This window comes from Serinus canaria, chromosome 1A, assembly GCF_022539315.1.
Source record: "Serinus canaria isolate serCan28SL12 chromosome 1A, serCan2020, whole genome shotgun sequence".
NCBI classification, from domain to species: domain Eukaryota; kingdom Metazoa; phylum Chordata; class Aves; order Passeriformes; family Fringillidae; genus Serinus; species Serinus canaria.
Window position 1 is genome coordinate 4044047 of NC_066314.1, and position 26649 is coordinate 4070695.

General features: G+C 43.2%; 1 protein-coding gene across 1 annotated transcript; it reads left to right on the forward strand.

The window, feature by feature from the left end:
* On the forward strand, nucleotides 1-25130 carry ITIH2 (inter-alpha-trypsin inhibitor heavy chain 2). Its single transcript, XM_009086912.3, has 21 exons — nucleotides 1-250; nucleotides 1828-1902; nucleotides 6865-6900; nucleotides 7628-7800; nucleotides 9307-9411; nucleotides 9730-9892; nucleotides 10394-10501; nucleotides 11229-11357; nucleotides 12013-12129; nucleotides 13473-13641; nucleotides 15275-15400; nucleotides 16378-16559; nucleotides 17780-17965; nucleotides 18937-19076; nucleotides 19293-19465; nucleotides 20275-20409; nucleotides 21559-21672; nucleotides 22715-22913; nucleotides 23364-23536; nucleotides 24413-24524; nucleotides 24776-25130. The coding sequence occupies exons 1-21, from the start codon at nucleotides 167-169 to the stop codon at nucleotides 24921-24923; spliced, it is 2847 nt and encodes a 948-aa protein (XP_009085160.1). The 5' UTR covers nucleotides 1-166; the 3' UTR covers nucleotides 24924-25130.
* The last annotated feature ends 1519 nt before the right edge of the window (nucleotides 25131-26649 follow it).

Here is a 26649-nt window from a genome sequence, read left to right on the forward strand (position 1 = left end):
TGCAAGGCTAATATTTACCCACGGCCTAAACAAAGTCAGCATTTCAGAACTTTGCTCAAAATGCTGCACAAACCTGGGCTGTTTCCTTGAACTTGTCTCAGAGAAGGGAAGAACTTGTGTCTGTACCTGTGTGAGCTGCTCTCAGGAGGAAACAAGCGGGAAGAAAATGAAGTGTCTGAGCAGCTTCCTGGTTTTGTTCCTCATTTCTGGAGTCAGGAGCTTTGATCTGGTGATTGGGGACATCCCAGATGTGAGTATTTGGAGGCAGGGCCCAGCTCTCCCTTCCCTGCTGAACTCTGGATGGAAGCAGCAGTGGGAGCAGAACTGGGTCACTGCTTCACTATTCTCTTCTACTTTTAGCTGTAAATGTTTCTGATAATTGGTCTTTATTTGTCATTTGTAATGCTGTTTTATTTTTTTAATATTATTAAAGCTTATTATTATTACTAATTAATATTATTAAAGCGAGCGTGTGAGCATTTCAGTCCAAGCAGTTTCATATTCTTACTTCAGTGTTGCCTTTTCTGGTGTGGTTTTAACCTTTAAACATTTAAGTGGGCTTCTGTACTCAGATCTTCAGCATATTTTACGCCCTGTTTTCCTGGAATAAGCAGAAACAGGACACCTAAACATCTTTGTGAATGGAGCCTCCTGTGTGGAACACTGTGAACTTCAGCAAAGCTTTGTAAGGAATTGGGTTTATGTTAACAGGAATTCAAATATAGAGTGGATATCCTATTGACTTTAAATATAGAGTGAATATCCTATTGACTCTACATTCCTCAGCAGAGGGATGGCAGAATTTGTAAAAGAGACCATCAGTTATTGGGATAATACTATGATGAAAAGAAGTATAGTTATAGGTTTGACTCTGAAACTGAGTCTAAATTTAAACCCCCAGGCTCAGGTGAACTCAGATTTTGTGTTTACACCCATTTCCACGTTGTTGTTTTGAAATACTTCTGTGAAGTCAGCAGGGATGACATGAGGCTTTCTTTTCCTTTGCAGGATCAATAAAAATCTTCAGTGAGCTGGGATATCCTATTTTTCTTTATTTTTACGGCCATTTTCTTGAGTCAATGAGATTTTAAAACTGGGCTTGTAATTCCCAGGAAAAATATTCCAGACCTGCATTTCTTTCTAATTGTAGATGCCTTATCAATTCAACATCAACATGCTTAAACAATTTAAATTAATTTTGTGCAAACCTTTGTGGCTATGCTATCACATAAGCTGGAAAGGAACTCATGAACTTAAACTTCTTCTATAAATTAAACTCATAATAAAATTTAATTAAGAGTGTGGCTGTGGTGTGAGCCACACTTCTAAATGAATCAGTGCAGCTTTGCACTTGGAAAAGACCTGATGTTCTTCTGCTGTCTTTGGGGGAAATTTAATTCTCAGGTATATTGGTGTGAAACCACAGCCAATTTCTACTGGTTTGAGCAGAAATTCTCTGAACTTGCTTTGAGTGAGATCAGTGTCTGAAATGCTGGAGTTTCCATGGCTAGACCCATCCTGCTGATAATCATCTGCCTCTTGCTCTTTGTGGTCATTTTATGTTAAATATTACTCCTTGTTTCAGAAGGAAAGGCTGTAAAATGATGGTAAAGGTCATGATTTTACAGGAGTTTATGGAGCTGGTTGGCCACTGAGGGAAACTGAATGTATGAGGATTTTGGTGTGAGACAGTTTGTGCTCCCCATTAGCATCCAGGGGAGGTAAATTCCCTTTGGAATTCTCCTGTAAAGTGCCAGTCAATAATAAATCAAGTGATAAATCAAACAGAAAGACAGCAGCTACTCTTTCTTCTTCTCCCTCCTCTAGGAAGTGGAAAACCTGATTGATCTGGAAATGGATGGATTTCCCTCAAGCTCCAAGGCCAGAAATGGCAGGTACCAGGTACAGTACCCAGAAGTGCTTCAAACAGGAGGGAAGCCAGAATGCCTGGGAGCTCTCTCCAGGTGTCTTTTCCCATCTCCAGGGCTGTGAGTGTACAATCATGTGGGACCAGCTGGTTTTTATAGGCATTGAGATTTCCATGTCTCTGGCTGGGACAGGACCTGCTGCTCTCCCTTAAGCACAGCAAGGCTTTGTTCTGTATCTGTGCTCCTGAGCTGATAAACAATGAGATATTTGTCTAACTTCAGGTCTGCGGAAAATCCCATTGAAACAGGAGAGGTTTTTCCATGAGAAAATGGAAAAGGACTTCAGGCACTGGCAAGTGCAGGCTGTAAGCATTCAGTCCATGAATTCATATTTAATTCTGGTCAGAGAGTGACACTCAGTGATGAGCTGGAGGCATCTGAGACCTGGGAAGAAAATTTGTTTGCAGCACACTGATGGGTTGCAGATTATTTTGGTCTGTTGGCTTGGGAGACAGAAACATTTAGAGCAGCATTGAAAGAGTTTTTCTGTGTTTTACTTGGTAGCAATGAATGGTAATACTCATGGAATCAGTTGTTTGAATGTATTAAATTTTTCATTACACTGCATGAAAGAAATGATGATCAGAGTGGACCTGGTCCTCCACCAAGCTCTGGTGCTGCTTTTCTGGAGCACATTCAATGTAGTGAAAACAAAAGATCCTCTTGAGTAATGTTGGATTTCCCAGAGTCTTTGAAATCACACAGAGGCAAACCTGATTTTCCTTTATCCTAAGGCTTTGGATGGTACTTATTGATACCTAAAGCCTGCATAACAGTGGAAGAAAATGGTAGATTTTAGCATGAGTATGAATCAAGCCTTGTCACACTTACCAGTCCAGTATTTAAATAATTGAATCATAATCCAAACAGAAATCTTTCCTAGCTGCAGTTCTTCAGGGCATCATTTCTTTCCAATATGTCTGTATCAGTGCCATATGTATTATTTTTGCCTCAGTTCCCACAATTTCTGGATATATAGAGGCACAGACATATGCATACAGTAATTTACAATTCCACCATTGGTTTCATTATACCAGTTATTGCTTTTATTCCCATACATTATTTCCCCTTCTTTACCTATCAAATAAATCTTTGCAAACCAGTGGAACAAAGATCCCAGCTATTTTTATATTAGTTGAGTCACAATAGCATATAATAAATTAGATTAAACTGAACTGTGCAAGTCATCTTGAGAGAGGAGCCTTTGGCCAGCAGCAGGCACAGAGTTATTTCCTGTTCATCACTGCAGGAAGGCTGTCTCCCAAATTATTTGTTCAGCCCTATGCTTTTCTGCAAAGAGCTCACCAGCTCCCTGCAGCCCCTATTGACTGGCTCTAAACACAGAGGATGGTCTTCTAGGTACAGATAAGGTATCCTGCTTTTTGCTCCTGAGCAATTCCCAAATGCTGTGCCTCAGGTGTGTGCATGGTCCTCGTGACCACAGCAGCAGAGTGTTCCATGGGCTGGAATGCAGGTGACCTTGTGAACCTCTATATGGTGGTGCTCAGCTCTTATCTCTGTTTGGGAGACAGATAAAGTGTCTAGACCTGTGAGGCACCCTGTGAGGTGGGATGTTCTGCAGCACATTGCCCAGATCTGGGTCCTGATCTCTGCCTGTCCAGAGGTGGGTGAGATCTCAGCTTTTTCCTTTTCTGCCTGCCTGGCTTCCCCTCCAAGAGAAGCAGCACAGGAAGGATTTATGGAAAGAGATGGGCTGGAATGATAGAATCATGGCATGGTTTGGGTTGGAAGGGAGTTTAAGGCTCATCTCATTCCAACCTCCCTGCCACAGGCAGGAACACCTCCCACACCTTCCACTAGACCAGGGAGCTCCAAGCCCCACCCAACATGGAACACTTCCAGGGATGGGGCAGCCACAACTTCTCTGGACATCCTCTGCCAGGCCCTCACCACCCTCACACTGAAGAATTTCTCTCTAAATCAGCTGGTTGGAGACTCCTCCATCTGCCAGGGTGTAAATGGAACCAAACAGACAAGGAGGCTGCAATGGATTTGGAGTGTGTTAAAAACTGCTTAGCAAATTACAGGAAAATAGCTGAATTATAAGGGAACATCACCTCAAAGAACTGGAAGGGCATTCCAGGTAGATCATCAAATCACAGAAACATGGAATGGTTTGGCTTGGAAAGGACCTGAGAGATTTATCTAATTCCAGCCCCCTGACATGTGCAGGGGCACCTTCCAGTTGACCTGGTTGCTCCAAGCCCCATCCAACCTGCCCTTGAACACTTGCAGATCACTTCTTTCTGGTTTCTCCTGTGGGACATCTGCTTTTCAACATTTTTCATGCCCCAGTAGAAAAGCAATTTCTGTCAAATGCAGAACATCTGTTACTGTGCTCTCCTTATTTTACTAAATAGTGCTATGTCCATGAAGAGTGATTTGAACAAAGATCATTGTGAAGGGTCAATATCCACATCCTGCACAGGTTGCAGGAGAAGATGCATCTCAGTATCTGAAGACAGAGCCCAGCATCTTCAAACAGGTCCTGAGGCACATGTTCTCTTCATTCTGATTAGCAATTTGGCACACAGGAGATATGGCTCAAGATCCTGGTTTTGTGCAGTGATCAGCAGGTCTGGATGTGGTTTAGAAGCCAGGATCAGCCATGAATCCCCGTGCTGGAAATAGTCTCAGGTACCACAGAAGTCCCTGCTCTCAATAATCACATCAGCACTCAGGCCTGAAGTAGGACCTTCAAGGCCAGGTTGGATGGAGCTTGGAGTAACCTGATTAGTGGAAAGTGTCCCTGCCCATGGCAAGGGAGGTGGAACTGGAGGATCTTTAGGGTTCCTTCCAACCCAAACCATTCTGTGATTCTGGGGTTCAGGTGCCTGAAGATAAAGGTACAGCTCTGTCCTCCTGGCCTGTAGGACTGTAGGAGTGTCTGCCCTCTGCAACCTCTGAGTTCCCAGGGGTATGGCTGCCCCAGCCCATGTCTGATCTCTAACAACAGCCATGGCAGTCACTACATGTGCACTGATAAGCTCCCTCTCCTTCAACTACCCCCTCTTCTGCACCAAGAACTATCAGGAGGGAAACCTGGGCATCCTGGAAGCTTTAAACACCATTCCTAAAGTGGGTCAGGAGCCCTAAGCTGAGAACCAGAAAAGTACCCCCAATAAAACAAAAACTCTGTGTTCTAAGGTCTTGTTCTTCATCTTTCCAAAATTAAATTTGTTTCAGTTGATGTTGGCTAAATCCTAATTTGTATTCAAGCTGGTGATGCTCCCTGTGCCATAGGTATGTGTGGGGCCAAAATCACTCTTTGTGGTCTGGTCCTTTATCAGGTGTGAAAGTCCAATTCACTGTACAATGAATTGTGTGGGTGTGACAGGATCGGTCTGCAGAGGGTCTCCAGAGAGCCATAAACTTCCATATCCTGAAATCCCAGTCTGAATGGTTCAGGCAGAGCCTTTAGAGCCAGAAAATGAAAACCTGTGTTTGTTCTCAGGTAGGGAGAAATCCTCAATCCTCTCCATCTGCCTTTAAAGGGTCCTTGAAATCATGTCTTTAACATGAACTTGCTATGACATCATCATCTCTTATACTGCACAAGATTTCCCTAGAACAGTATATTTAGCTTCAAATGAATTTAACAATTGCAGAGCAATCTTCCAGTGCACCATGGGATTAAATTATGTTTTCATGAGCATCTTCTGTGGGTTTGGGTCCTCTTGACCCTGGAGAGCTGGGCTGGCCTAGCTGTGATGATAACCCAAAAAGTAGATCTCTGCATTAAAATTTGCATTTTGGTGAGCCAAGTTTCCTTTCAGGGGATTAACAAACATTCCTTATGTGGGGGAGATTTTTTTGGGAATTAAAGCGAATTATTTGAATGGCCACAAGATGTCAGCATCTTGCCACAGGAATTTCCAAATGGAGCAATTCATAGGGCAGGGGGAAAACCACAACCATTAATGAGCAATTTCGTCTAAGTAATGCATGCATAACTAATTTCCATAGGCACAAGCATGTAAATGTAATCTTGATTACACAATGAGTTTTTAAATTTATACTTATTGCTTATAATACATAAATATTTTCTAATATAAATGGCTACAAAGTGAGCTAAAGAAGTCTGGGGTTTACTTTTCATAGAAAAACAAAGAGAACTATTCTGTTGAAAACAAGGGTGTCTGAGGATGACTTTCTGCCAGCGTGATTTGCTTTCAGGAAGAATGTTTTTCTAAAAGAGAATGTTTTCTTTAAAAATAAAATAAAAGACAGAGGAAAAAAGCTGTCCTGTTTATGATAGGTTCTAAGGCACAGCTGGGAAATCACATGCTCCAACATCCCATGTAGAAATACATGAAATAAGACAAAAGGAATAATCACACTTTGGGAGCTCAGATTAATTCTCATTCATGTCCAGAGAAGGGCAATGGAGCTGGGGAAGGGAATGGAGCACAAGTCTGAGGAGGAGCAGCTGAGGGAGCTGGAAAGGGGCTCAGCCTGGAGCAAAGGAGGCTCAGGGGGACCTTGTGGCTCTGCACAAGTCCCTGCTAGGAGGGGACAGCCAGGGGTGGTCAGGCTGTGCTGCCAGGGAACAGGGACAGGACAAGAAGAAATGGCCCCAAGTTGTGACAGGGGAGGTTTAGGTTGGATATTAGGGAACAGTTCCTCAATGAAAGGGTTTTCAAGAATTTAAACAGGTTTCCCATGGAAGTGTTGGAGTCACTATTGATGGAAGTATCCAAAAAACCATGTAAATGTTTAGTGACCCTGGCAGTGTTGGGTTAATGGATGGAATTGATCTTAGGTGTCTTTTCCAAACTTAATGGTTCTGTGATTCCCTATGATTCTATGATTCATAATCTTAGAAAACAGGTTTTAGACACTGATCCTTGCCTTGAAACAGCCACTAAGTGTTTTAGCTTTGCTGAAATATCCCCTCCATATTTCTCTTTTCCAGAGGAGCACATCTGACTGGGGGTACGATGGAGATCTGGTGAGTATTTTTCTTCCTCTGTGGTAAATATTACTGAACAAAGTGTTTTTCTAGTTAACCATTTTTTTTTTTGAAATCAATCTCTCTGTTTGTTCAGTTCCTTGTTTTTACTGCTGGTTGGGTATTAACCCATTTTCTTTAAACAGGGTGCTGTTTGCACAATACTATCGATGCATCTGCTCTTGGAGGGAGAAGAGTATGGTAAATGTGAAGAAATAAGCATCAAAAATTAGAAAAAGACAATGTCTTAATAAAACACTTAAATACTGTTATCCCCCTGCTGTGGTTTAACAATTTACAACACTAGGTCAGTAACCAGTGCTTCAAGTCTCCTCTGTTTAGGACTTCTATGGAAAGTGTGATCTCTCTCCTCCTCATCATATGATGTTCAGGATTACTGTGTAGCTTTCCATGCTGGATTGTACTCACAGAGTCATTCCAAGGACTGGCTGCAAGGTGAAAAGCAAGGAAAATTTTCCTGCTTTAAAAAATGCCTTCTTTCAGCTGAAAGGTTATAATGAACTATATTCACGAGAATATCCTGCCACAATTTCCAGGTAAAACATGGAGCTGTTCTGAACTTGGGCTCCTGTCCCCTCTAGCTGCCAGGTTGTAAGGAGCAGCAATTAAAAAGAAGCACTGAGAATATAAAAATGGTTGATACTGTCCTCTAGGGTGTTTTTTCCAGCAGTGCCCTAAATTTATGGAGTGGTTTTGTCAAATGCAGGTGGAGGATGATGACAAAGTAGGTCTTTACAGCTACAAGGTGCAATCCACCATCACATCCAGGCTGGCCAACACCATGATCCAAGCCAAGATGGTGAACAACGCCAGGAGGCCCCAGCCCATCATGTTTGACGTGCAAGTCCCCAAAGGAGCTTTCATTGACAACTTCACCATGTAAGTAGGGGTCAGGTGGTGTTAGAGTACAAGCCTCTCTGAGTTCCTCAGAGAGAGAGATTAATATAGGAGTTAAATTGAAACCTTTAAAAAAAATAAGAAATATTAAACCACATAAATATAAAGTTTAGGTTTTAATTTTAAGTAAATAGAAGTATAAGTTATAATTTTAAATAAGTAGAAATGCATTTTAAGTACCTTTAAAAACTGTGTTAACTAGTAAAGGCCCTAAGGCTAATTTTAAAGTTCAATTAATTAACTCCAAACATAAAAACATAACAAAACTTCACTTATATATCTAAAATAGACAGAACTATATGCATAAATAAATAGAACTATTCACATAAATAAATAAATTTGTATATGTAAATTTTAAGTAAGAAAACAATATAATTACATAAATAAGTAATATTATATACATAGTTTTTAAAGTAAAATCTAACACTACTTTCACACATTAAAATTAAGTTTAGATTAGTTTAGAAAGAATATATTAGAATTGTGCTTTTAGCTGATTAGTTGTTTTATGTATAAAAATCCCCCTGCATTAGAAAAAAGAACAACAAGAAGAAGAAGAGAAGAAATAAAAAGAAAAAACTATAGCTCCTACTACTACTAAAAATATCAGACTCTATACCAGAGAACAACTATGACTACTACCACCACTGTTCCTACATGGAACCTTAGAACTCTATACCAGAAGTTTTTAACACAGACTTAAATACTTTAACACAGACTTTAATATCTTAAACTCTTCACCTTTGAAACTAATTGTCATAGTCATTGTCATATTCATACAACAAACTTTATAACAATTAATAACTACTCATGTCTCTTTGAAGACCCAAGGCCTGACTAAAACTAAAGGTATCAACCTCATCTTCTGGAAGCATTCAATGGGCTGGGAAGGAAGTATTTGTGAACAAAATCTCTCCTTATTTTCCAGGTTCAGTGTAATTTTTGCAGACTTTCTCAGGAGGTTCATGCATCAATCTGCCTGTCTGTCCAGGTCCTCCTCTCCTGTAATTATGGAGCCATTGGTCCATATCAACAAAAATGGACAAAAGTCTCAAATAGACTAAGCCTTGCCAGATCAAGGGAGAGAGACCCAAATCAGAGCCCTCACTGAACAGAAACTGGCCTGGTTCAGAGTCCATTCAGAGAGGCAGCAGCCAGGTTGCTGGTCAGGAGATGTCCTGATCCATGTTCCAAACAATCCATGACATCAGGAGCTGCCTTCCCTGCCCAAAGCATGGGGAAAGTGTGAAGGAGCTGGAGGAGAGCAGATCCTCCTCAGAGCACAATGGTGCTGGCTACTTGAAATACAAATCAGGTAGGGAAAAAGATAGAGCTCTAGTGAAAATCAGAATTCATTATTTTGGGGTTAAATAAGAACCTTGTTATTTCATTTCCCACCAGCTTAGATTTCACTGATGTAAACTGAAGAAACAGTCCTTGATTGTAAAGTTGTTTCTTTTGCAAGCTGACTGTGTTTCTGCCTCCTAGGGATATCAATGGTATCACATTTACCAGCCATATTCGGGAAAAATCTGAAGCCAGAAAAATGTATGCTCAAGCAAAAGCCAAAGGCAAAGCTGCTGGAATAGTCAGGTATAAACACTCTGGCATATGGGGTTTGTACTGAATTTACTCTCAGGAGAACTGAGATGACCCATCCCAGGAGGGGATAGATGAGGGGGGATCCTGGAAAGGAAAATGCTTGCTTACAGCAGCTCTGCTATTTAATTGTCAGGGACTTAAGCTGTGTTTCAGCTTTCAGCTTGCTAAAACACCCTGTGCTAGCAGAGAACTGCAGCTCCCTGGCAGAGGCCACAGTTAGAATCAAACCCCTCAATCTAAACCAAAGTGCAAAGTAGCTTTTCCTTCTCCTTGTATTTTCTCAAAGTAACCCCACAGCTGATTTTTCAGGAGCAATGCCTTGGACATGGAAAACTTCCAAACCGAGGTGAATGTGCCCCCAGGAATGAGGATCCAGTTCCAGCTTCACTACCATGAAATGATCCGAAGGAAGCTGAGCTCCTATGAGCATGTCATCTCTGTGAAGCCAGGACGCCTGGCCAAGCACTTGGAGGTAAAGCAGAGCTGGGGTGTGTAGGAAGGACCCCACAGGTGAATCCTTGCTGAGAAAGCACCCATGGGTTTCAGGGAGGTGTTCCTGCTCACGGCAGGGGGCTTAGAACTGGATGAACTTTAGGATCCCTTCCATCCCAAACCATTCTGTGATTCTAAGACAAATCATGGCTCTGGAGGGACAACCAGAGATCATCAGCTCTCATAGGATACTACCTCATGAAGTTGAGGTTTTTGTGAAAAGCTCTGTCCAAATAAATAGCAAGTGCTGTTTGTTTTCCTTCAGTCAAGTTTACACAAGAGTATAAAAATGTCAAAGCTTGTTTGGTCCTGACATGAGTCAGTCACAATTCAGGAGATTCTCAGCTGTGTGTACGAGTGGGGACAGGACACATTTGTTCCTCACTAGACCAGGTTGCTCCAAAACCTGTCCAACCTGGCCTTGAGCACTTCCAGGGATGGAGCACTCCCCACAATAAATGCCCTCCCTTCCTGCCCTTAGGTGGATGTCCGCATCATTGAGCCGCAGGGACTGCGCTACGTGCACGTTCCTAATTCACTCGGGGATCACTTCAATGGAATCACCACCATCTCCAAGGGAGAGAAAAAGGTAACCACTCACAGACTGGGAAAAATACAAAATCTTCCGTTTTCACTCTTACTCTACACAGTCCTGGCAAATTTTTGTACCTGCTGTAAGCATGCAAAAATGTGGCAAAATCTGTCTTTAATTCCATAGTAATATGCCATGAATTATTGTTTCCTGATATTCAAATTCACCCCCATTCCTAGTTTAGCAAATTATTTCAGAGGTACTGTGTGTCTATATTAAGTCTTATCTTCTCAGGCAATTTCAAGTTATCCAGTTAAAACAGAAAAAAATACCATGAAGTCTGCATAATCAATCATGACTAATAAAAATGTTTCCTACTACTCAATTCACAGACAAATGGCAATCCTCTTTGTTTGGGGTGGGGGGGAAAGTCAATTAGAAACCTATTAAAAATGTTGATAAAATTGTGGGTCATTTCAACTAGTAAAATGTTAACAAAACCCAATGTGTTGCTTAATAGAAATGGTTTGCACAGCTATAGTTGAAATATTGGTACTGTAGATGGGTCACGTGATTTGAGTCACAGTTGCTACTACTGAGTCAACATATCCAGGCAAACCTCAGTGCTGTTTTTCTTCTGAAGTGACAAAGTCCATTTTCCACAAATAATGAAAGCATGAAATCAGTGAAAATCAGATAATTCATGAAGATGTGGAGCCTCTTTGTGTCAATCACCCCCTCTCCCACAACACCTGGCTGACTGATGATCTCTCCTCATTCCAAGGCTCACGTTTCTTTCAAGCCCACGATGGCTCAGCAGAGAAAATGCCCCAAGTGCTCGTCCACGGCCGTGGATGGAAATTTTGTGGTGCAGTATGATGTGAACAGAGAAACCACGGGGGGAGAGCTGGAAGTAAGTGTGGCTGCTCAGCTGGGACCAGAGAGCTGTGAATAAAGGAATTGCTGTCCTTCAGCAAACTGTGCTAAACTTCATCCTTCAGGGAAATAAGCATGAGGACAAGCTCTGTATCCAATTGAAAGAACAGAGGGATTTTAAGTGGGCAGAATGGATTTATTTAATTTATGACTAAGACATGGGCTTACATATAGTAGGAGAAGATTCCTGTCATGTCCAAAAGCCAATGTCTTTATACCTGGCAGCACTCTGGTGATTTAATGTAGAATCAGAGGATGGAGTCATTGGATGTTGTACCAATACATCACAAGGAGACAACCAGAACATCACTATTTTTATGTTAACATGAAGCTGAGTTATGAGGTTGAATTATTACAGGCAGAACAGTCTTTTTCAAAGCATTTTTCATTCCTCCCTATGCTAGGGCATAGAAGTTGTCTGAGAACCAGGCTCTGCTTTTATTGAGTAAAAATTGTGTAAGGCTGCAGAGACGTGCAGAGATGAAAGCTAGAACGGGCCAATAAAGAAGAGAAAAAGACAAAAGGGAAAAATAATTAGCTCATTAAGAATTTTCTGCTCTGTGGCTGCCTTGAGTTTTCTGAAATCTTTGCTATAACTAATTTCACTGGGATTTTTTTATTTTGTTTTTCAGATTTTTAATGGCTATTTTATTCACTTCTTTGCTCCGGAAAATCTTGATCCACTGCCCAAAAACATTTTATTTGTTATAGATGTCAGTGGCTCAATGTGGGGACTAAAAATGAAACAAGTAAGTGTTTGACCTCTGTTGCAAAATGAACGTCCTGCCAACTTTCCCCAGGTGCTTTACTATGCAGTTCTGTACCACACTGAAATGTAAAATTAGCAGCTTAATTTTGAGACTATTTGAAACCAAAGACTTCATGATTTTACCCCATTATTTACAATGCTTCTTCCACGTTTTAAGGGAGAGGTGGTGCCAGATTTTAACTCTAAATTTAAATTTTAATGGACAGATCACAAAATATTTTGCAAAGGCTCTGACCCCCTTTCTCTCCAATGCTCCATACTGAATCCTGGGAAAGTCTCAATGGGGATACTGCATCCCTGCTTTCCAAACATGGATGAATTGTTGACAGCCCTCTGAAGACCACTAAGGATTGTTTAGACAACATAACCCTTAAAGGGGAAAAATGTTAAAATAAGATATTTTAGTCTGCAAGAGAAAATGCTTGAAGAAAGATAATCAGCCTCCAAATATGCAAACATTTTTTCTGAAAGGGAAACTCATCAACTGATTTTCATGCCCAGACAGGGTAGAATAAGATGGAATCAGATGGATTTGCAGCAGGAGAGGTTTATCACATATATTAGGGAAAACCCTGTAGGTCTGAGTGAGGAGTTTGGGAGACTGTACATCATGTGTCACTGAAGGGTTTTAAGAACTGACTGGACAAACATCAGCTGGGGATCATCCAGGTGTATTTGAATTTCCTTCAGAGCACAATAGTAAGGCTTGGCAGGTTGCTTCCTTGGGGAAATCAGTGCTGCAAAACTTGGATACAGATGTTTAAATCTCTTCAAAGGCATGTTAGCAAGCCTGAAACAACTGCATTGCAGACAGAGCTAAGACTCCTGAGCTGATCCAAGCAGTTGTTCTCTCCTGAACCGCAAATGTTTCTCCCTTTTACTCCACTCTGTGTTAGCAGGAGTTAAGCAAGTTGAGCCATGAATTTATCCTTCCTAATAGCAAGTTGAGCCATGAATTTATCCTTCCTAATAGCAAGTTGAGCCATGAATTTATCCTTCCTAATAGCAAGTTGAGCCATGAATTTATCCTTCCTAATAGCAAGTTGAGCCATGAACTTATCCTTCCTAATTGCAAGTTGAGACATGAACTTATCCTTCCTAATTGCAATCATTCTGTGTTTCTTTGGTGAAAAGTTCGACATTATGCAAGAAGTGCAAAAAAAACAAAAAAAAAGAGAGAGTTTTGGATAGCAGATGTTAACTTGGATTTCAGTGCTCATGTGCTAATTCCTCATAGGCTTATATTTTCCTGTGGTCACAAGTTAAAAAGAGGGTTTCATAAGCAGGAAGCATAAGCCTGTCTTCTCTTCAACTTCTCCTCAGACCATCGAGGCCATGAAGGCAATATTGAGTGAGCTCCGTGCTGCTGACCAGTTCTCCCTGATTGACTTCAACCACAACGTCCGGTGCTGGAGAGACAATCTGGTCTCAGCCACCCCAGCACAGGTGGAAGATGCCAAGAAGTACATCCAGACCATCCATCCCAACGGGGGTATGAGGTTTTGATTGCAGGGTGCTCACAGAAGTTGCATCTTACAGGAATGGGTGGCTCAGACATCCTTCAGACTGTCAGAGTATTCCTAAAAAAAGAGTCTGATTCCCAAAATAGAAAAAACATGCTTAAAAGAAGAGCAAGAATTGCAGTTTGTTGTGTTAGGGGATGGGATAGCATTTCCTTCTATGGCAGATAGAACACAGACCACAGAACAGCTGCCTTTAATCTATCTTACCTCCCACCTCAGAGATCCCAAATATCACTGAAAGATGAAGTCCATCTCATAGGACTGGATGAACAGGCAGATGAAATATTCCCTAAGCAAGGAATCACAATCATTTTTCCTGGGCTAGCAGCCAGCTGAACAAGAGCCAGCAGTGTGTCCAGTGGCCAGGAAAGCCAGTGGTGTCCTGGCTGGGATCAGCAGTTGTGTGGCCAGCAGGACCAGGCCAGTGACCCTCCCCTGTGCTGGGCACTGGTGAGGCCACACCTCCTGTCCCATGTTCAGTTTTGGGCCCCTCTCAACAGGAAGGACATTGAGGGGCTGGAGCATGTCCAGAGAAGGACCACAGAGCTGGGGAAGGGGCTGGAGCACAAATCCTACAAGAAACAGCTGCAGGAATTTAACAACATGCTTTAGCTGGGGTTAATGGTTGGACTCAAACTTAGAGGTCGTTTCCAACATTAAAGATTCAGTGATTCTATGAACTACTAACTGCCATATGGGCAAACTGTTTATCCTTTTTGTGCCTTCATTCCCTGTCTGATAAACAAGGACAGATGTATTTTTCATTTGCACAGGTCATTGGAATGAGCTTTCATGATTTTAATCTGCCACTCTCTGAAGTGCAGTTCTGGATTTGTTATTCATTTATTTGTGTATCAGCAGTGTGGAGAGACTCTCCCTAACATCAGAGCCTTCTGGTGCTGTGGCACCTTCATCTCCAGAAGTTTTCACTACAATGAACATGAAGTTATAGACTTGTCCAAAATCATCAGTGTGTTGGAAATAGGAAACCAAGCTCTATATATGAGTGACTGACTTTGTTACCCCAAAAGAATTGACAGATTAGCTTAGAGATCAGCTCCCATCCAGCAAAGCCAGTTTAAATGCAGCATTTTATTATCTTGTCTCTAGAGCTCCTGACTTTTTTTCTTTCTTGACAAAAAAATACCTATTTCTGACTGCTCAGCCTTCAGGTTTCTGTTCCTCTCATCCTGATTTCTAACTCTGCTACTTCTGAGTCACAAATCAAACCTTAGATAAACTCAGCAAACATACACCTCTTCTTGTCCAAGGAATGGGCTGATGGCCAGAACAGGAAGTTTTTCCAAGTTCTCCTTCAATCACCTGCCTGCAAACCCAGTAATTCTTCCCACACCAGGTAGTTCCCAACACCACAAAAGGTCACACTGGAATTAGTGAGAGGGAGTGGAGGAGCCTCATGAAGAAGACAGCCTGGGATGAAAAAGGGAACCAGAGTGCAGAAAGGTGTACCTAAACATCAGAGAGGAGGGCTTTTGCTGCCTTGATCTCAGCTCTTGTCCCTCTTAACTCCACTAGAATCTTAGACCTGATCTGGATTCAACAAGAATAAAAAACTTGTTTTCTTTATTGTGTCTTTGACAGGCACAAATATCAATGAAGCTCTTCTCCGAGCCACTTTCATCCTGAACGAAGCCAAAAGTTTAGGCATGTTGGACCCAAACTCAGTTTCCATGATTGTATTGGTATCTGATGGAGACCCAACAGTCGGTAAGGATCCTGCTTTGGGTGAGAAGAAAGGCTGGTGGGGTAAGCCTGAGAAAAGCAACAAGTTGACAATTTGGCAGTAAGTTTAAGAAGTTCATTCATCTTTCTTCCAATGCCTTTTGCTGCCCTTTTGCCAAGGGTTAGAAGTGCCACAGGGCTTTGCACAGAAGTTTTCAAAAAATGAACAGCTGGTTATGCAGTTTGTTTTTTGGTTTTTTTTTTTTTTTTTTTTTTTTTTGCGATTTACAGAAGTGCCCAAGTTCTGTAGGACAGGAAAAAAAACCTTAGAGAAATTGAGCACTGTGGTCTAGTGGAAAGTGTCCCTGCCCATAGCAGGGGGCTTGGAACTGGATGATCTTTGAAATTCCTTTCAACACAAACCATTCTATGATCCTATGATTGTACAAAAATTTCTCCTCCTATGAGCTTAGCCCACACAGATCTATGGAGTCACAAGCATAACATCAAAAGCAGGAAAAGAGAGTGGAAAGCAAATTAATTTGGACTGAATTTGGTACAGGTCAAAGCAATTGCTGACTTGAAGATGTCAGGTCCAAAAATCTGCCATTAAAAATAAGCCTTAATGTTCTCTGTCATCCCAATGATGACAGAGAACATCTTAAAGTAAAGTAAAATCTTCATGGCAGAGAGCTTGAATCACTAATTCTGGGAGAACTCTAGATGTGCTAGAATTGCAAATCCCTCTAGGAAGTTACTAAGAGCCCTGGATATACAATGAAAACACATCAGATATCAAAAAAAGTGTCCAAAAGGATCATCTTCAGTGCAAACACTTTGTTAATATCTATTCAGGAGAAGCTCAAATGTTGCTATAGGCAATGGAAATGTGACACTGAGCTTGCTGTCTGGATTTCCCCAATACCCAGAGAGAACCAGAAACACAGGGAGAGCAGGAATGTGCTCACCCTGATGGAGACTTTCCTGTTGCTCAGGTGAATGTCACCCTTTCTGTCTCCAAGGTGAGCTGAAGCTGACAACCATCCAGAAGAACGTGAAGCAGAGCATAAAGGATGATTTCTCTCTCTTCTGCCTCGGGATTGGGTTTGATGTGGATTACGATTTCCTGCAGAGGATTGCAACCGACAACCGTGGCATGGCCCAGAGGATTTTTGGAAATCAGGAGACTTCTCTCCAAATGAAGGTGAGTTTCTGCATCATTGCCTCTGAAACTCTCCTGTTCTGTTCACAGCTGTAGCTCCACTAGCAAGAAGTTCTCAAAACCCATCATTTCTTCTGGACAGTCCTGCAAGATATAAATCACATTTCAGCTCAAGTGGTCCTAGTTACAGTTTTAGTAATATCTATAACACATACTTTACTTCCTTGTGTAATATTAATATTCTATAAAACAGTCTTGACTATAAAAAAAAAAGATTTTCTGAATTAAAATTAAGGCCTAGATGTTACTTTAGGCCATTTCATCACTGTAGATATAAATGCTAAATGATAATCCAGACTTAGCCAATGCAAGAAAAAGTTCAACTCTAGCTCTGGCTCCAAATCAGTGAGCAGGAATTGCTGCTGATCAAACTCTGACATTCTTATACTGTTACTGATCCCTGATTTCACCATCTGTACAAGAATTAGATGGGAAGTAGCTGTGTGTCTTCTACAGTAGCCCAGAGCTGTGTGTGGGATTCAGGCCCACACACATCTGTGCTTGAGACTTTTAGGTCTGAGAACAACATAACCCATGGACTTCTGACCAACCTTTGACTTTCACAAGACTTGGACCAGATATTTTTGCTGTACCCCCTTAAAAGTGCACCAAGTATGAAGAAGTCTGCCTTCAATGAGATGAGGAAATCTGTGGTATTTGCTGGGCTCCCAGGGTGAAGGAGGAAATGATGAATCTGACTCCATGTTCTTAGAAGGCTAATTTATTATTTTATGTACTCATATCATCATATCATATCATATCATATCATATATCATATCATATCATAGAATGCTATACTAAACTATACTAAAGACTAGAGAAAAGATACAGACAGAAGGCTACAAAGAATGATAATCAAAACTCGTGACTCTCTCTTCCAGAGTCCCAACACAGCTGGCTGTGATTGGTCATTAAGTCAAAACAATTCACATGTTGGATAAACAATCTCCAACCACATTCCAAAGCAGCAAAACACAGGAGAAGCAAGTGAGATCATATTTTTTTTCCTTTTTCTCTGAGGCTTCTCAGCTTCCCAGGAGAAGAGTCCTGGGCAAAAATAATTTTTCAGAAAAGATGATGGTGACAGAAATTCCCTCTTGCTCATTAGGGCTCCAGGCTTTGTCCCCCACTGTCCTTTCAATAAGAGTGGCCAGTGTGAGAGAGTCACTTCAAACTCACTTCTCTGCCTCCTTCCCTCTCAGAATTTCTACAACCAGGTCTCCACCCCACTCCTGAAGAAGATTCAGTTCAACTACCCCCAGGAGTCAGTGTCAGATGTCACCCAGAGCAGCTTCCACAACTACTTTGGTGGCTCAGAGATCGTGGTGGCTGGGAAGGTGGACACGGAAAATCTGCAGCACTTGGAGAGCGTCGTCACAGCCACTGCAGTGAGTGAAGGTGTCCCTGGGACACCTGCCCAGGGGATTTGGGCTGCTCCATTCCCTCCTGTGTGCAGTCTCCCTGCTGAAGGTTAATGCCCAGTGGAGGGTTTTGTCCTCTTGGGCTCTGGGTGAGAATGTAGGGATACTCATGGGGAGATTTTTCCAATAGTGTTTCACAATAGCTTCAAGTACAGCCAGGAATAGTCACTCCCTGTAGCCTGCCAGAGGAACTTCCTGCTGATAAATGTACCAAAAACATTAAATCCAGGCAAAAGTATGGATTTTCCTTCATGCTCTGTGGAGATGCAGGAGTAATTCCCTAAGGTAACTCCTTTCATGACTGAACTTCCCACTGTCAGGGAGTTCAAGCTGGTGGAGCTACAGCATATCAAGACCTAGCACTGCCCTTTTTTGTGTGATGAGCCTTTCCCTAGGTTTTCAGAGCTGCTTTTCCAGGTGGAGTGGGGTGGGAATATTATACCAAGACCCTTCTTCCTGAGGAGGAATGGAATTATCTGCGCTCTTACTGGGCTTTGGAGTTATCATTTGTCAGTTGTTGGAAAAAACCCAAACATCTTCAGTATTTTTTCCTGCCAAAGCACAGTGCAGTCCAAGGGCCTGTGTGAGAAAGTAGAATTTGGTTGGTGTTCTTCAGTGGAATTGGATGTGAAAAAGCCTGAGGAGAGGGTTACAGAGCTCTGTCAGGAGCCTCATTTAGCATGAGGTAGCACCTCTTGGGCTGCTGCTAACAGCTCCTTGGACTACTTTAATCCACTGCCACAGAAGTGTCTTTAGCAGAGGGACCTCCTGCTGCTCCTTCCCTCCCTATTGCAGTCAGGCCAGCAGTGCTGGGACTTTCTGATCTAGAAGTGACCAAGGGCAGAGCCACAGCGGGTCCTTAACACCAACCAAGAGAGGAATTCAAGGCACCCTGTTCCCCTGGTCCCCATCCCTCATCTTTCTCTCTCTCTGCACAGGCAAACGCAGAGCTCGTCATGGAAACCCTGAGAGATGTTGAGGAGCTGGATGGATTCATGAAGAAGGACAAATATGCAGATCCTGAATTCACCAGGAAGCTGTGGGCCTATCTGACTGTCAACCAGATGATGGCAGAGAGGTGAGGAGAAATGTGCTCAAGCAGGTCTGGCTGTGGGGCTGAGGGAATGAAATGATGGAGATTTACCTTGTGGAGCCTGAGTGAGAGCCATGGAACAGCTCAGGATTAACCCCCTCAGCCTTTCCTCTTGGCTCTGTGACCCCTCCATGACAGAATTGCCATGGCAGCTGCCATGTAGAGCTGCTAACCAGAAATTCTGGTCCTGTTTCCACCCAGAAACGCAGCCCCCACCGCAGCTTTAAAGAGGAACATCACCAAATCCATCCTGCAGATGTCTCTGGACCATCACATCGTCACCCCCTTCACGGCCATGCTGATAGAGAATGCTGAGAAGGATGAGATAATGCTGGCAGACCAGCCCAAAGACCCCAGGAAGGGCTGCTGCCCAGGTCAGTGTCTCACTCTGCCCATTACTGTGTCTCTCATGTTGTGTGAAACAGCCTCTGGTCTGAATTAGGGACGCAAGGATGAAGATGCTGACAGAGATAGGACCTGTGCAATCTTCAGCCCTGCTGTTCTCCCCAGCTCCTCTTTCCCCTTACTCCTCTTCAGAGCAGGGTCAGCTGATGTGAATGGCAGCCCAGCACATCAAACAAACCAAGTTTCATGGATTGTTTAGGATCATGTTGCTTCATGAACTGAATGGGAGAGAGACAGGACAAGTTACTTTGTGCTGTCTCCATCATGGCAAAGGCAGAGACAGCTCTAGTCCAGAGGAACATGATCACAGATGTTAAATTATTGCTCTTCTCTGAAACCTTTATTCATATGGGTCATCCCAGAGCATGCAAAAAGAGTCCTGTCTTTTCTCAGGCACCTCAAACTCAGGACCCAAAGCTTTTACCATATGCTGAATTTTTAAAAGTCAGCTTTTTCCTTGGTAAAACACTTCAGGCCTTACATTGGAGGCTTTGCTAAAGTGGGAGCTGCTCTCATGAATTAGAGATAAAAAGACAGGCTCCATTTTTTCACTGATAACTTATGGTGAGCTATCTACCCTCATAAGTCATATTTCATTGGTGAAGACACTGGAGCAAATCCAACCTTATGACATTACACAAATCCATTGTAAATGGTGTTGCATCTGCTTTGCATTGCTATAACAACATCAGGCTTTGATCAACTGCAGTGCCCTAAAAATTAGACTATTAAATATGTCAGCACTTACAGAACCCTAATTGTGACTGTCATCTAACAGGTACCCTGGGATTAACTCCAAATGCACCCAATAACAACAAAGGGATCCCAGCCTGGGCCAATGTCACAGCTGTGCCAGTCAGCTTCATGCCTGAGCAAAGGAGCCCACCTGTGTCCTCTCTGAGCATCAACAGAGGTAAAACCTACAGCATTTCTCTGCCCAGAACACCAGACACACCAACACTCAGCACCACTCAGCACCATCCCTGAAGTGTTTCAGGCCAGGCTGGATGGGCATTTGAGCAGCCTGCTCTAGTGGAAGGTGTCCCTGCCCCTGGCAGGGAGCTTGGAACAAGATGCTCTTTAAGGTCCCTTCCAACCCAAACCTTTTCTTTATAAATCATGGAGTAATTTTGATTTAGAATAGATGAACCTGTAAAAATATGCAAGGATGAAACTATTTTGGATCCTAATAGGATCTAAAGTGACCTCATAAGCTCCTGTGTGCTTCCCTGAGGTTGGGGCTATTTGCTGAGCTTAACTTTAGCTTCTCTGCAGTAGCAAAGTTGTCTCCATTGTAAATGACAGATGAAAGCTATTGTGGAGTTACTGCTGTTGTAAATGGCAGATAAATGTTCCGTGGTAGATAAAAATCTCTGAGTGCACTGGTGACTGATGGATCCTGTTAATTCTTGGGCTTCTGCCACTGTTTGTGGCAGTTTATTTGAGCAAGCCAGCTGTGAGAACCACTGCCCATAAACACGGTGTTACTGCAATAACTCTCTGTGAGATGTGTGTATTTATGCAGTGATTTCACAAAGAGCTCTCAAACTCCTCAGCACAGGGAAATGCCAAACACCACCAGCCCAGCAGGAGCTGGGCAGAGCTCTGCACTGCAAGACAAGGCTGGAAGCAGCTGCCTTCCGTGATGGGTGCAGCTGTTTGTCTCATCGGAGGGAAATTTTAAGGGGCATGTGCATTTCTGAGGGGCCCAATCCTGTCAGGTTGTTATATATATTGTGAGAACCAGTCCTGGATTGTATTCCTCAGTGGGATTAGTGGGCAGGATGTGTTTTTACCTGGCATCACTGCATTTGGCAGCTCTCAAACCAGGAATGTCACTTCCTTCCCTTAAACCAGGGAATTGTTTGAGGAGGAAGTGTCTAAGGGCCTTTTGTGAGGAGCATCTGAGAACATTTTAGCTACCTTAAGGTGGAAAGGGCCCTTATTTTACTATGAAGAGTCCCCAAAAGTGCTTCAAAATCCTTTTGAAAAGCTTTTGTGTCTCTCCCCTCTAGTGCAGGTGCTGACCTGCTTCTCACACTTGTTTGTTTCCGTGTTTCAGTGGACAATGACCCACATTTCATCATACACCTGCCCAAGAGCCAAAGGAACATCTGCTTCAACATCAACTCAGAGCCTGGGAAGATCCTAAACTTGGTTTCTGATCCTGGCACTGGTAAGGGAGGAAAACATGGCTTATTTTACAGCACAAAGTTTTCCTCTTGGGTCTGAAAGGTATTTGGAAGGACCAGGGGAATTGTCTACAGGGGGGACTGTGTGCTGGCAGGAGTGTGAGCAGCAAGCTGAGGAAAATGGTTATTTCCCTCCACACCTGGAGTATGGTGTCCAGTTTGGGCCTTGCCAGTACAAGAGAGATGTTGGCAAACTGGACTGAATTCAGTGGTGGCCATCAAGATGATTTTGGGTCTGGGAGCAGAGGGCAGAGAGGGAGAGGCTGAGGCAGCTGGGTTTGGTCAAGCTTAGGAAAAAAATTTGTGGATCCATGGTGGGTCTTGTTGGTGTTCTCAACCACGTGATCAGAAGGTGAAGGTGAAGCCTTGAACATCTCCAAGGTGCACAGCTAAGGGACAAGAGGCTGCAGAAACAAGGTGAAACTCAGAGTAGAAGCGAGCTACTGGGAAAAACCCTTTCACTGTGAGGATGGCCAAACACAAGATCATGGAGCCAAGATCATGGAATAACAGGACAGCTGAAGTTGGCAAAGACCGTGAAGATGATCAAGTCCAAGTTTTAACCCAGCACTGCCAACCCCACCATGAAACCATGCCCCCAGGCATCAAATTCACAGGATTTTTGACCATTTTCAGGGATATTGACTCCACCATTTCCTTGGGCAGCCTGTTCCAATGACCACCCTTTCACTGAAGAAACTTTCCCTAATGTCCAATCTTAATCTCCCATGGCACAACCTGAGGCCACTTCCTCTTGTCCTATGCATCCCTTACACTACACCTGAAGGGGTTTTGCTCGTACTCCCAGCAAGATCTAACAGCAATTCCCACCAGATTATTGTGCTAAGGGGTGAACAGTAGCATCAGGAGGCAATTTAATAAATTATTCTCTTCTCTTGGCTGGAAAAATGAGAAAAGCAGGGTCAGAGGGATTGATCCCATGGTTCTCCCTGTGGAGATCAGAACTCCAAATCTCCAGGCAGTGCTCCAAGACTGAGGCAACGTTTCCTTCTCTGCTCTTCACAGGAGTTGTGGTCAATGGGCAGCTCGTCGGGGCCAAGAAAGCAGAGAATAAGAAACTCAACACATACTTTGGCAAGATTGGGTTTTATTTCCAAAAGAAAGGCCTGAAAGTGGAGATAACCACGGAAAAGATCACGCTGAAAGATGGCTCATATGCCATCACACTGAGCTGGGCTGACACAGGGCACATCATTCGCAAACAGTGAGTTGAGCATTTTTCACCTGCTCCCACCTAATTCTGTTTGAGATCCCCTCAGGGCTCCTGCCATGCCATGACTCCCATCATCCAGGAGAGCTTCCCCTGCAGGTTAACAACTCTCAGCCAAGCTGGACATCCTACAGCCCTGTTTGGGCAACAGGACCACATCCAAAATCTCTGCTCACTGTAGAAAATTTAATTGAGTTTAAATTTGATGGGGAAATTAGGTTGCCTCAACATGGGTGTGAAGTGTCTGTTTATTAGGCACTGTCCTGCCAGAATGCTGGGTACCACTCCCAAGGCTCAGGGCTTTTAATGGATCCTCTGACATACCTGCCATCCCTGTGGGATTGTTCTGGATGCCTGAGTGAATCTCAGTGAATCTGAGTGAAGGGGCTGGGAGCTGTTGTGTGGGCAGATGAACTGACCCTGCCCTTTGGTCCTCTCTGCCAGGCTCCTCATATCTGTGAAGAAAGAAAGCAATGTTACCATCTCTGTGGGGGAGGAGATGTCCTTCATGGTTTTGCTGCACCGTGTGTGGAAGAAACACCCAGTGAATGTTGACTTCCTGGGAATCTACATTCCCCCAGAAAATCAGTTCTCTCCTGCAGCCCATGGGCTGATAGGTAAGGGCTGGGGGCCAGGCAGTGGGAATGGTGGGACATTAGGAAGGGCTTTTGCTAGATTTTGGAGGGAGTTTTACACAATCACCGACATAAAATATCCTGAGTTGGAAGGGACCCACAAGGAGTCTAGCTCCTGCACAGAACATTCCCAAGAATCCCACCATGTGCCTGACAGCATTTTCCAAATGCTCCTTAACTCTGGTTTGGTGCTGTGATCACTTCCTGGGGAGCCTCTTCCAGTGTCCAACCACCCCCTGAGTGAAGAACCTTTTCGCAATATCCAGCCTGAACATCTCTGGGCACATCTTCATGCTGTTAATTTGTTGGTGACTGTGTTCTGATGGAAAAGCTGTGGAAATTATTCAAAATATCCTGTAATGTCCTGTAAGCCCCAAGGACATTGTGGAACATCAGGGACCAGGAGATTATTCCTTATTCCAGCTGGGAAGTGTGTTTTCAAAACAGACCTGACTAGATTTGGTGACACTGAGACAGGACTTTCCCTGCTTGGCTAAACTGCTGCATGTTGAAAATAAAAAGACTGAAAGAAACTCCTCAAAACTTTCTGAGGATATTTCTGTACAACCATCTGTAATCAGCTGCTCCTTAAATGACAGCCCTTTTTGGCAGTGGTATAAAACAAAAGCAAGGCCTCAGTTCATAAGGCAAATCTACCATCTGAGTCCTGGACCCACCCAGAACTCCTTTTGAGGAGCAGAGGCTGTTTTCCCAATTAGCTAGAGACAATGCCCCATGATCCATGCAGGATTGGTTGGCCTGGTGGAGCTAGTTTGATTTTCCAAAATGCCTGGCAGCAGCAGACATGGAGCTTCAAAGGTCAGGGCACACAAACAGCTTTAAACTCTCCCTGACCAGGTCAGTTTGCGTCTGAGCCAGAAGTGTCAATCCACCACCAAACACCTGGGCAAGCTCCAGAGAAGCCACAAGCCATCATGGAAGTGAAGGGCAACAAGTTCACTGTTACCAGGTAGGAATCATGTGCTTTATTGCTTTCTTTATAAATCAGTTCTGTCCTTGCAGCTGCCCAGCCTAGAACCCCCCAGAATAGGCTCATGAGGTCACAGAGCTGTGAAATTAATTGCATTTTGTGGTTATTTCCACTTCCTGCTGGTGGAAGACACCTCTTCCCACTTTGGAAGAACAGCAGCAATATTGAGCAGGATGTCTCTGTGTCTCTTTGCCATGCTTGACCCTCCTTTGGGTGTCCTCTCCCTGCAGGGGTGTGCAGAAGGACTACAGGACAGACCGTGTGCTGGGGACTGACGTGCTGTGCTGGTTTGTGCACAACAGTGGCAAAGGCTTCATAGATGGCCACTACAGGGATTACCTGGTCCCCCACCTCTACAGCTTCATGAAGAAACCCTGAATGCTCCAGTTTAGTACAAAAAGTTCCCATCTGCTCTTTCATGCCCAAACAACTCCTCTGAGCAGCAGCTGTCAGCCTGTCACACCAGAGTGACTGGAGGCAACCCCGCCACTGTTTGTTTTGTTTTCTTGGTGTTTCAAAGACATGTAAACTCCCTTTTCTGCTGAGAAAAAATAAATCTGTAATAAAGTGACATGCTGGGTTGGAGGAGGTGTCTTCCTCTTGCTGTGTCTGATTTAATGGGCTGTAAACTCCATTAAAAATTTCTACTGTTTTCTAATTTCCATTTCATAGTAGAGGTGTAACAGTGTTGTGGCTTCTGCAGTGTGGGTAACACACACAACCAGATTTAATATGTATTAATATAATATTTAATATGTATTTAATACTTACACCTTTATGTTTCCAGACTGCTGGGAAAATATAAGTTCATACCATGTTGGACTGGGCAAAAAGAAAGATGTGCATTAAGTAAAGGAAATCTAACAGAAAAGGAACATGGGTCTGGAATGGGTGTCATAAGCAGTCTCCAGTATTTAAAGATGGATTAACCATGGTGAGGATGGTCCTTGAAATAATTGTTGCTATATTGGCAAGAAATTAATTAGATGAGTCTCAGACAGCCTACAGCCCTTTTGTGAAAATTCAACATCAGAATGGGGCTTCACACAGATACAAAGCTTTGAAAGCAGAAAACATTCAACTGTATAGAAATAATCATCAGAACTAAAAGTTTCCCTTCCAGGGGGCTTAGCTCCCAAAAGATCACTTACTTTTCAGGAGCATTCAGCAATGAATGAGAGCAGTAGTGAAACAAATACACCTGTGTGTGTACCAAAAGCTGGATTTCAAACTTTGCTTTTTGAACACCTTATTAAAACACATTGTCCTTATCCTTTTCAGCAGCCCTAATTTAGGAAAGGAACTCAAGTAGGCTCCTTGCCCTTCCCAACTTTGGTTTCCTTCACTTAGGCACTAAAAGCTGGTAGAGGATATTTCTTGCAGCTCTGCCAGGATCGATGTGGTTTTGAAATGTCTCTTCAAAGTTCCTCTTGGAAGTGTCAGCAGCTTCCTACAAATGATTTATTGCTTCTTTCAATTCACCCCTCAGTTCTGGTCTCCACAACATCCTGCAGCAGCCACATCAGTGAGACACCATTCTCTGGTCATCTCTACACAACTCATGACTTGTCTACTATATTTACTCTAATTCATCAGGTTGCAGAATGTCAAGTGTAATTATTTTCAGTGATACAGAAGCTGCTCTCTTCTGTCACTTGCCCTCATTACCCTCCCACACACCTCCTCTCTCTCACTACCTGTTCTCTGGAAGAGGGCAGTGCTGTTTACACAGCCCAGGCTGCACTAAGAGCCTGAATTTACAGACAGTGTTCTGTGCCTCCAGTTTTCATAAGTCTCCACTCTTTATGCTTGAGAAGACAGCTGATGTCCTGTGTGAGGCTGTTCCAGGCTACCTCAGACAGCAGCTGTTCCATCAAACCTCTGCTGACTTCCAGGTTTGTTCAGGTTTCCCCTGGAAACCACAAATCAACCTTTTGAGGCAAGGAAAGGGAAAGGGTTCCAGAGACACACAACCTTCAGGTGATGGGTTTAGCTTGTCCAGGACCACCCACATTTTTGGGTTTTTTTACCCAAATAATGTGGTGCACCAACCCAGCACTTCACTGTGCTCTCTGGTGGACTTTAATCAACAGCATTGGAAATG